This window comes from Ziziphus jujuba, chromosome 2 (assembly GCF_031755915.1).
Source record: "Ziziphus jujuba cultivar Dongzao chromosome 2, ASM3175591v1".
NCBI classification, from domain to species: domain Eukaryota; kingdom Viridiplantae; phylum Streptophyta; class Magnoliopsida; order Rosales; family Rhamnaceae; genus Ziziphus; species Ziziphus jujuba.
The window spans coordinates 17,444,190-17,455,669 of record NC_083380.1 but is presented as its reverse complement, the minus strand read 5'-3'; the positions used below and the strand labels follow the sequence as shown (position 1 = coordinate 17,455,669).

The window sequence follows — 11,480 nt, the reverse complement described above, 5'->3', positions numbered from 1 at the left end:
TTTTCTTCTTGGATCCAAAAATTAAACAAAAAAAAAAAAAAAGAAAAAAAGATCAAAGTATCACATGCGAACACAAACATATATTTAGACCGGAACATCTTAATTAATGTAACTTTCAAGACTTTTATTGAGTGTTGCTATTTACATGACTAACAAATCTCCCCACACATCCTTATTGTGTAAAATTTCAAAAGCCCCCCCTCCCCCCTCTATGCCCTACAGTAATGATTCCTCTAGCATTACGACCTTTACCACAACAATTCTGCCTATAGATCAAATTATTTCGTGGATTGGATTTCACTTGACTATCTACGGTTTCTTTGCGTGTGCTCGAGGTAGAAGTTTTGTATAAATGTATTGCCATGCTATTAAGTATTTTGATTTAAATTCTTTTCTTTCTATCAGGTGGAATAGAATAATCCGGTTGAAGTGTAATGATTATACATCTCTAATGCATTGTATATCCCATAATAGGTCCCATTCTTCTACCCTTTCCTGGGTTTTTCTTTTTTTTCTTTTTTCTTTTTCAATTTTTTATTCGATACTCTTTTTTTTTTTTTTTTTTTTTTTTTCACGCTTTAAGTCCAGGTTTGATCTTCTTCTCCAGCATACGGTAGCCAAAGCCATATAGCAAGATCGCCTATAGGAAGATCATCGGTGTTAACAGTTATTGACCTACCGCCATTTTGACTAATGCATATTGAAAAAATCTAGACATTAACTAATTTTAACTGCAGCTTCAATTTTATTTTCTTAAAACATTTTTTTAAATTATCGGATGGGGTTTAACGCTTGACCATATGCCTGCAATTATCACTGCTAAGTATTATCAACAGCCTACCATGAAGGACAAAGATAAGGCATGGGTTTTCTCCATTTTACCCAAGGCTAATGCATTTCAAGAAGATACCCATTGAAAAAATAAACAAATAAATAAAAACTCAACTATCACCGGCCACAAAAATACCAATGTAGGCCGTCAACACATTTAGGGCTCTGATGGTAAGCTACTACACTATCAATGGCTTACGATCAGAGTCCTGATTGCGTGGACGACAATGGCTAATAAATCTTGTGATGAAACTGTAAGCAAAGAAGAGAAAATTTAACTAAGAAAATATAAAAGAAAAAGTCAAAAGGATTATTTTGTAATTTTATATGAAAAAAAAGTGTAAAAAATAAATTCAGTTAGTGTAAATAGCAGCACTCTTATCATTATCATTACTCCTTGAATTGTTTCGATGAGTAAAATTTAAAGATATATTTATAGTCTAAATGAACTAAGTGCCTTGATTTATTTAAACCCAAAATAATAAAAAATAATCCTAAAAAAACAAAGGAAACTTATTTGAGATTATTTAAATTCAAAAAATAATTTAAAAATAATCTAAATTTGAAAAGTGAAACGCTAATAAGAATTAAACATTATAATAAAAGTATTTTTCTATATTTACAGGGGCCAATTCCCTGGACAAATAGATTAACAAACTTTTTTGACAAATCATTTTAGCCATTGGATGAGGTTCATCCAATGGTTGAAAACTGTTTTATATTAAATAAATTCTAATTTTCCAAAACTAAAACTTTCTAACAATTTATTTACCAAGGATAAATTTTTATTGGTCATTGGATATGAAAAATCAAAGATTGAGATGATGTATCAAAAACATTTGTCAGATCCCTTTGTACAAGAACCCTCTCTCTCTCTCTCTCTCTCTCTCTCTCTCTCTCTATATATATATATATATATATATATTGCACCATAATTTGTACACTTAACATCAAGCAATATGCCATGGAAAAATTATATATACCTCGTTGTATAGAGAACTTTCTCCATATTATATATATATATATATATATATTTATAAAAGTAATACCATTCTCTTCTAAGAGATCCTCATTAATTTAATAATCATTGCTTATGATATAAATGCTTATCCTTCATTATTGTTGAAGTAAATTTATTTTCATCATCCATTACAGATCATCCAGTCATATATCACAGAAACAAACGCCAAAATATACATCCCCTCCCTTGTCATCAAATAAAAGAAAAGAGTTCACGAATTCAAAATGATTGAAACACATTTCAAAAACCCACCTATACAGTATCAAGATTACAGGTTAAAAAAACAGATTTAAATCTACCAATCACACTTCTACCAATCACACTTCTACAAAGAACATAGATACGAAATCGAATACAAGACTCGATCCGGGCAGTGCCCCTCTAAACAGTTCACCACACACAACAATTGGTGGCAAATAGTGACCAACACGAAATCTATTCCTAATATTACACGAGGAAAGAAACATGTGCCAACGTATTCAATCTACAACAGTAATCCCCCCTTCAGTATAACACTCATGCCAAATCCTGAAGCAAAAACGATTGGACGGGCATGGGTTTTTTTTACACTCCATTAACTAGTAGCTAGTCCTTTCTCTTTTCTTCAACTTTCCAGCCTTCTGACTAGATTGCTGCTTAGAAGCAGGCTCCACAAGAAGTAACCGCGACATGACATATGCCAAAACTTCTTCACGATGTGAGAATGTGAAGTCCAAATGGGCGTACTCAAATTCATTGTATGATACATTTACACCTGAATCCTTCATCAATTTATAGTGCTTTCTCACCATTGAAGGTGGGATTACCTTGTCCTTGTGTCCAGCAACCAGATCAACAGGAATATCGATAAGCCCATAATACTCACCCAAGTCCAGTGGCTCTGGAGATCCATACATCTCCATATTCACAGATGCACTCCCATAATCAAACATTCTAAATTTTCCAGCACGTTTCATCTGTGCAAGATGTAGAGCCACCTGAAAAGATACACCTGGCATGTCATTCATATTATAATGAGGTAACCCTAACACTCCAACCCAATTTGAGCTGTCCCCACCAACGCCATAACTCATTAAGGTTTGTACCAGTCCTCCAACAGCAGGGTAGTTATGGAAATCCCGTGCCAACTTGTTTAAAAGCATACGGAAAAACCTGGTTGGTATGTAGAAGCCAGGGACAAGGGGTCTCAAAAGAGGAGCCAAAAGAAGAAGAAGACGCTCTACTGCTGTAAACACTAGGGATGATTCATCATGGAAGCCAGCAGGTGACAACAACACCAGTCTTGAGAGTCTATGCGGCTTCTCTTGAATCCTTTGTGTTATAACATACATCAGTATAGCAGCTCCTCCCAAGCTATGGCAGATTGCACAAAGTTTATAAGGTTGATCACCACCTATTTCTTCCTCAAGACCAGGTTGACTAAGCTTCAATTCAGAAGTTTTTACTTGGTTGATCTTCTCGATCATTGCAGGAATGTCCTCCATCCCATGCTCATTGATGGAGTATCGCCAGTACCTGTATTGATGACAACATTCAATAAATAGGAAATATACCAATTGCATTCCTTTACTTCAAATACAAGTAGAACGGGGGAAATAAACAAATAAGTATAAACAGAACAACTTACTGTCTCGAGGAAATATTTTTGTCGACATGCTCCCTAGAAACCAACCCTCTAAAATTCCCAAGGAAAACATCATATCCTGCAAAATAAAAAGGCATTATAATACCAAAATCTAATACTTAACATATAAACTGCAAATAATTTCAAGTTAAAACAAAGCAAACCTTGATCAAAGGCTGCAAAAGCAGGTGAACCAACAACCCCATTAGACACCCATCTGCGCAGAAGAAATTCAAAAGTTAGAAAAGCAGATATAGAGCATCCAGAGAGATAAAATATCGTGTAATCCTCTGTAATTGAAAATTACTCGGGGAAAATAAAGGAAGAATATTTAAATCTCCATTTTGGTGCTTTTTGACTTCTTATAGAATCAATTTGAAATTTTCTTTTCTTTCCCTACTGGAAACCAAACTCCAAAAATAGGGTACATGTAACACAAATAAGAAACGTGGGAATGCTGCAAGAGGCAATAAACTAGTCAAAAGCAACTGCTCTTCAGAGTACACTACCCATGGTATTTTCAATGCCTAACATGGAAAATATACAAGGTAGAGAAGTAAAATTCCGGAACAATATAAACAACGAAGCTGTTGAAAAAAGATAACCTTCACGAACACTCATGTGACATTGGACTAACCTGACCTAGTCATGGAATTAAAGGGGTTAAAAACCACGAGCAAGATAGTTTAAAACTTTAAAACACTACGAAGAGGACTAAGCTTCATGAGATGCTCAAAACACTAGCATGATATACTCTGATGCTCAAGGTAAGTCCCTCGGGAGGCCTGTTTGGGATGCAAGACTTGACTGAATTGTTCTTACACTTTAGCACAAGCCTGCTATATAACTTTTTCCTATGACGGTAAGCTCATGGCTTGAAGGTCAAAACATGGACCCAGAGGTGCTTGTAAAACAATAGGAACCTTAATATCCTGACAATAACAGATTCCCTGTGAGTTTAATGGGTGACATCACAAGCACTCACAATAGGAACCTTAACATAACAAATTCCCTAAGAGTTTAATGGGTGACATCACAAGCACTCACATGGAACCGGTCTCGGTCAACTGACCATTATTGCCATCATCTAGCGCAAATGGCCTAGGTTAAGAAGACCTAAATCTACTGTGTGTTTGGTAATGCTCTTTTTTCTTCTTTTTTTTTTTTTTTTTTAACAGCAAAATGTGCTTCTAAGTGAGACAAGCACATTATAAGCTGTTTGGTAAAAAATATATATAAGTGCCCTTTTACAATAAAAAAGCAATCAAAGTACCTTTTAGAAGAAGCACCTAATCCTAGTAGGTACTTATTGACAACAGGAAGTTATTTTAACCATACACTTAAATGCCTTCTTTTTTTTTTTTCCTCCCCCCCCCCCCCCCCCCCTCTCTCTCTCTCTCTCTCTCTCTCTCTTAAAGTGCTACCACTTGGCAACCCTGTCTTCATGCATTTAAGCCCTTTGGCACAATTAACGAAAGCTTCCAAGTAAATCATCATTGGATAGAAACATCTAGACAGAAAAGTTGGAGACTCTCATCAATCTGTGAAGTGCGTTACCTACCCCATCCACTTGAGACCCAAAATTGAACATGCAATGGAAGCTGAAACCAAAAGATGAATGTGGAAATTTTGCTATACCAAGAGAAGCAGCTGCTGAAACTATAATGTCTCAGTTAAAGTTTGTGCCAAATAGAGTTAACAAACAGCATGCACATAAATAGACAACAAAATACATATGGGTACCATACATATATGCATGTCTATATTTGAGACAGAATGGAAGGTGAAGTCAAAACATATATTTTTTCCCATTTCCTACAGGGACCAGAGCAAATGCATCAAACCAAAAGTCAGATCCATAAACTGGTGGTTATGACCCGGTTGACGGGTTTTGTACACAAGTGTCAGTGTGTCTGGTGACAAGGCTGCTTGCTTCAAACTTTGTAAAAAAGAGTAAGTAGCACCCAGCCAGGCAGACCATAGCTTAAGCCATATCATACATGATAGCAAGTATAAAAGCATCGACTTACCCCATAGACGAATCGAAAACACCATGTTGTAGAAAAACAGCCTTTCGCGAATCACGTCTGCAACATTGAACTGGTAACATCAAACACAAATCTTTTTTCTTTTTTTTTCTTTTTTTTTCTTTTTTTTTTTTTTTTTTTTGAAAAAAAAAAAGGGTTAAAGTTTGACTCAAAATAATAAATAATACCTAGGAATCCTTTCCAAAAGAATGACATATCCATCACTAGTTATCACATGTACTGCTTCGTATGGGTACCTGACATAGGTATGAAGGTGAGATATAAGCAGAAACATGCACAAATATCACTAAACAAATCAATCAGGAATCAAATTTGAAATAATATGGTCATTACCCTAGCTCTGTTATAACATCCTGACATGTCCTAGCATCTGTATTCAGTGACTGATGAAATGTGGTACTTCTTTCTGTAGGAGTTGGATCATTATCTCCAAGTGTAGCTGTAGGAACAGAATCTTCAACACCTCGATGCGAATAACAACGAACTAGTGCTCTGAAGGTCTTTGACGGGGAAAGAAGAAAGTGGGCTGCTTTGCGAACAATATCAAATATAGCTTCTATGGAGATCTCAATTGCTAGATGAAGATCCTGTTGCACATAACACAAAAGACCAGCAAAAAGAATGAAATGCATGTAACTATATCAATTAGGCAAAATAAAATAAAGATTATAGATTAACAATACGTGTTGTAGAAAGCACCACTGGATACCTCAATGACTCCACGTCTCTTATCTGTGGTGCGGTGAACAATATGATCCTTTAGAGTCTGCATTTTCTTAAAAGAACGTAATTTTGAAGGATGGTTTCTTTCATTGATAACAGAGGCTTTTGGGCCCCTATTATAAGAAGAATGGAGAATACGAAAAGGTATTCCAAGTAGGAATTTTGCAGGCACCAAAATCCATAGAAATATGTATCGTACCCATCCGGTCCAGCCCCTATCATGGTTTGAGAAAATACTAGATCTAGAGACTCTTGAACTTTGAGATGCTGGTGATGAAGGAGATATGCTCCCATCATTATCTTCTTCTCCAGATGAGTAGTCTATGCTTGAAGTATCAGAATCCACAGAAAGCTCATGAATGAGTTGATTGAAAGAGGACACACCACTGAAAATCAAGTCGAAACGGGAGAAGTCAACAATAAAACATGTGTGATAACCACAATATAAATTAGATATCATGTACCTATTTACAAAATAGATTCTCATTTTTCTTTTTTTTTATAAGAGAGAGAGAGAGAGAGAGAGAGAGAGAGAGAACCTCACTACTTTTTAAAGTATTAAGTACAAAATTCCATTTTACAATGACAGCAAAATATGCAACATGTATGATGTAATTAACAGATCCAACAACACAAGTTATTTAAAATTAAAAAACAAAAGAATGATACATAAGAGGATCTCAACTCAACATGCCTATTTGGGAGGGAAACAGTTCCACAAGAGTTATCATCACAAAGGTCAAAACTTACTTCTCCATCCACCGTGGAAACCGAGGCCCACGAAACGTTGGTCTAAGCTCCCAGCCATGAATACCTTCAAGAATATTAGACTTCCCCGGTAAAAAGGTCAACAATATTGCAGACAATCCGTTAATCAGCCTCACTATATTGTTGAGGGACTCATAAGTGAATGTCTTTACAGACCTGCACTAGAAGCAAAAGCAAATTGTTCTTTCAGTGATCGAGCATATACAAAAAGTACTTGAGAAGATCCACAAGGCAATAATAGATAGTCATACAAAACTAAATAACAGAGAACCATTCAAAATTTGGAGAACTAAATATTCATGGTAGATAGTGCAAATGATCAGAAAAGAATTGTAATATTAATGCTAGCATGCAGTGGAAAGAGAGTAAAGATAATCTTTATGGGCAAATATGTTGGAGAACTCCACCATTTGGACTTCAAGAACATATCACTGTTATAATAAACCCCATATACCTAGAACACGCATGCAGATCTCAAATAGCAAGAAGACAGTTCTGCTAATGCAATTTTTTCTTCATTGTCTTTAATGTTCAGGTATGTGGTCATATTAGGACAAATGATGACTGAACATTTCCTGAAACTATTTGACACAAGTGATGAATCTGAAAATCTACTGGAATATGTTTCAACATACATCACTGGTGCCACAGAAGATGGACATAACCTGGCAATCTAACATAGTGTGGCTCAGCCAGGAATTAGAAGCAGCATCATTTCAATAATTCTTAAATAAGGAAATAAGGACAACAAAGTAGTACAACTGGAAAGCAGGTAAAGAAGTAGAATTGAAAGTTAGAGCAATTTCTCAAAGCAATTACAATTAGCTAATGTTTGTACTCTGCTATGCTGCACCACAAAAAACCATCACAATTAAAGAGGAATTCCATATATAGTAAACACTGAAGTAATACAGGTAGTAAAATGATAAGTCTGTCTACTCATTTTACATATTCATATTGAAGCGAATTTGACAAGGAATTAAGAATTATGTATGAAAGGATTTGGAAGAAGCAATTTCCAAAAGGAAATTATATCAAAGTTTTTAACAACCTAGTTGGACAAAATTAGAAGTGCAATGCTACGTTTGGACCCCAACTGCATGTAGAATTGAAGATTACTAGACAGAGTATAAAGCAGAGAAGGAAACATAAACCATACATTGACAGAAATACACAACCACACGTATCCAAACCGTTTCGTCTTAGTCTTCTCAATGTATGTCCTCCAAACTCATTTCCTGAACATAGACTTTCATCCTCCAACAAATTCAACCCCAGCAGATTCTCTCAACAAGGCTCCAACTCTACTTTTGTTGCCTTAGCCATACAACATATAAACCTAAATGGCCTTGATCACATTACTTCTTTCCAAATACATTTTTCCAAAGTTTTCAACCATACAACCCTAAATAGCAGTAAAATCCTTCTTGCTCAAGGTAACTTGTCTAGAAGCAATCCAATTGTTGACACAATTTTGGTTAGTAATATTTATAGCATATAAAAAGCACTTTTTATTTTTTTTTAAATTTTAATAAGAATGCGATAGTTCAAATTTACATTTAATCAATTAGAAAAAAAAATCCGAAACCCAACCGAATTGGGTATTTTAAAGGGTTTTCACTAAATGCATGAAACCAGTTAACAGCCCAGCAATGAGACAAAGAAAGGATAATTTAAACCTTTCTCTCCCATATATCAATCTTTTTAACTTTTTTTTTTTTAACAGAAAAATTGAACAAATCCTTAGGTCCAAAAACAGCGCATAAAAATCTTCTTATTCGAAAATTTCCCAAATAAGAAAATATTTTTCTCTTTCTCAGACAGCAATCAAAACCACAAACATTAAAACTAAATCTTTTGTCATTTAAAATACAAGAAAAAGCAATTCCTGAAGGCAGAAATCCCTATGACATTAATCAGATAAAACCCTAAATCATCAACTCTAACCTCAATCAATCAAATTATATCATTTTTACGAAGCTCTCGGAATTCTTAAACAACTCTAAGCTTGAAATCCCTCACTTGATCAAACCAAAAAATCCAAGCGAAAATGGCAAAGACCCAAATAAATCTCTATCATATCACAAGCAACAAAAATCCACCTGAGAAAAAAAAAAAAAAATTCTTCGCCAGCACATGCATGCATACAAATTCACATTTCATATTTATATATATATAATATATGAAAGAATAGGAATAGGATCGAAAGAGAAGGCTCACTCTTTGGTAACAGCAAGGACGCTGTCAACGAATTGCTGCATCATTTGTGCAAATTTGGTTTCGATTACATAAAAGATTCTTCACCACGCGAAAATATCGATGCAACAAAAATTTTGCGAAATCAATCCCAAAACAAAACCCAACCCAACCCAACCGAATTGGGTAATTTCTTTTTTACAGTCAAAAAGAAAAAAAAAAAAGCAAAGCGAGACTTGGGAAAATTTTTGGGATGAAAAAGATCACCGAAATAAGAGCAATGAGAAAACGAAAAGACCATTAAATATATATATATATATTTCTTTATTTCACCATTTTTTATTTTTTTACCGCCATTTCCAATATCCTCCCAAGCGATTCTTATTTTCTTTTCCATTTAGATTTTCTTCGAAAATAAATACTTTAAAAAAAAAAATAAATAAAAAATAAAAAATAAATAAAAAAAAGCAACGCCGATTCTTGCCGTTCGCTGAAGCAATCGAAAACCCCCCAAAAGTCGGTATCTTTCTGGGGCAGAGAATCCACGTGGCGGGACCCAATTGCTTGGGTTTTATATGTGTCGCTGTTCTGAGGTATACTCCGTGTGCGGATTACGACTTCCAGTACACGTAAGTATGAGTGTGATTATTCTTTTGTCGATTTTTTTGGTCCACGTGATCCTTGTTGGGTGGATCTAGGCCGTCAGTGGCAAGTGAATCCCGTTTTGGGAAGTGGACGGCTAAGATTTGAAAGTCAAAATGGATTCCGTAGGGATTTTATTTCCATCTCTGTCGGTCATGATTTATGCCACGATTCGTTCATGTGAAAATGGAAAAACTGGGCTTTTACCAAAAAAAGAAAAAATAAAATGGAAAAACTGGGGACAACGGTCGTTTCAAGGCGTTTTTTTCTTTTTTCGTTTTGTTTTGTTTTTTTCTTTTTTTTTTTCTTCCTGGCGTTGAATTGATTATTTGAGGATTGCATTTCTTGAAGTCTGGAATATTTGAAACAATTTTTAAAATAAAAGTAATAAAATATTGTGTATCAAAAATAAATAAATATATAAAAGTTTGTGCACCGGAATGCATTTTTGGATTTTGTTTGGATTGCTTATTTTAAGTATCATTGGACTTGTTGGTTTTTTGGATCATGATAAGCTTTTTTTAATTCGTATAGATTTTCTTTTAAGGGTTAAAATTTTTAAAACAAAAAAAAAAAAAAGTCATGAAGTAAATCCTGTTTCGGGAAGTGGATGGCAAAGATTTGAAAGTAAAAATAGCTCAATGGGATTTGGTTTGTATTTTGGTTGGTCATAATTTATGCCACGATTCGTCGATGTGATTATGGAAAAATTAGGGACAACCGTCGTTTCAAGGCTTTTTTTTTATTATTTTTTATTCCTTGGCGTTGAATTGATTTTGTGAGGATGGCATTTCTTGAAGTCTAAAATATTTGAAACAACTTTAAAAGCAAAACAATAACATATTGTGTAATCAAACATAAATAAATATATAAAAGTTTGTGCACCGGAATGCATTTTTGGATTTTGTTTGGATTGCTTATTTTATCTTTTAAGGGTGATTTGAGTGGTTGGCCTTTAAGATCATGAAATTTTTTTAATTCGTATAGATTTTCTTCTTCTTTTTTTTTTTTTTTTTTTGGGGAGAAAATATAGATTTTCTTTTAAGGGTAAAAAAAAAGTCACAGAGGAAGAGAAGTTTTGTTAGAACTAGGTTACCATCCTTTTTAAATTATCTGGAACCAATAGCATATCCAACTTAATTAGGAAAAGCAAGTAAACTCGAACTAAAACTCTAGGCCATTTATATATATTATTAATAATATATGATACTATATACAAACTGAATGAGACATTCACAAAGCTGCAAAGAATTCTTTTTGCTATAATTTCTTGCCTCGAAAAAGAGCTTGATTCATTAAGAGTCATCATGCTTTCAGTAAGATTCGAAACTAATTAGTGCTTTTAAATTGTTCTTTTTATTTTGTTCCTCATATATTAATTTCTTTCATGCTGTACACTTTCTTTGTAATATTCTTTTTTCACCATAGTTCCTTTGACTCTTTTCTCTTTAATATATATATATATATATATATTTAGTTTTTGTATGTTACCATGCTAGGTAAAGTAAAAGGATCATAACTCCGAATTTGAAAGTGGCCAGGTTGACATCTTCTGTGATATATATCCATCCACGTCTATAAGGCCTCAATTTTTAGTTTTTACCATGTATATGGCCATATTAATATT

General features: G+C 34.1%; 1 protein-coding gene across 3 annotated transcripts; it reads right to left on the bottom strand.

The window, feature by feature from the left end:
- Positions 1 to 2,062: 2,062 nt before the first annotated feature.
- LOC107418873 (uncharacterized) lies at positions 2,063 to 9,586 on the bottom strand. Of its 3 annotated transcripts, none has more exons than XM_016027560.4 (9): positions 9,236 to 9,586; positions 6,998 to 7,171; positions 6,234 to 6,633; positions 5,858 to 6,111; positions 5,692 to 5,760; positions 5,507 to 5,563; positions 3,641 to 3,693; positions 3,480 to 3,555; positions 2,063 to 3,367 (listed from the first exon to the last, which is right to left on the bottom strand). In XM_016027560.4, exons 1-9 carry the CDS (start codon positions 9,277 to 9,279, stop codon positions 2,431 to 2,433), a joined length of 2,064 nt encoding a protein of 687 aa, XP_015883046.2. In that variant the 5' UTR covers positions 9,280 to 9,586; the 3' UTR covers positions 2,063 to 2,430. The 3 variants fall into 3 exon arrangements, with proteins under 3 accessions (XP_015883046.2, XP_048329534.1, XP_048329533.1); XM_048473577.2 differs by having other exon boundaries at positions 6,998 to 7,176; positions 9,236 to 9,585; XM_048473576.2 differs by lacking the exon at positions 9,236 to 9,586 and adding an exon at positions 8,175 to 9,092.
- Positions 9,587 to 11,480: the final 1,894 nt, after the last annotated feature.

Excerpts from the sequence above, each read along its gene's own strand:
- LOC107418873 (XM_016027560.4), bottom strand. The coding sequence starts at position 9,279 with ATGATGCAGCAATTCGTTGACAGCGTCCTTGCTGTTACCAAAGA. Across the intron at positions 5,761-5,857 it reads GATGTTATAACAGAGCTAGG|GTACCCATACGAAGCAGTAC; the intron begins GTAATGACCATA and ends TACCTATGTCAG. Across the intron at positions 3,368-3,479 it reads AAAAATATTTCCTCGAGACA|GTACTGGCGATACTCCATCA; the intron begins GTAAGTTGTTCT and ends TCATCAATACAG.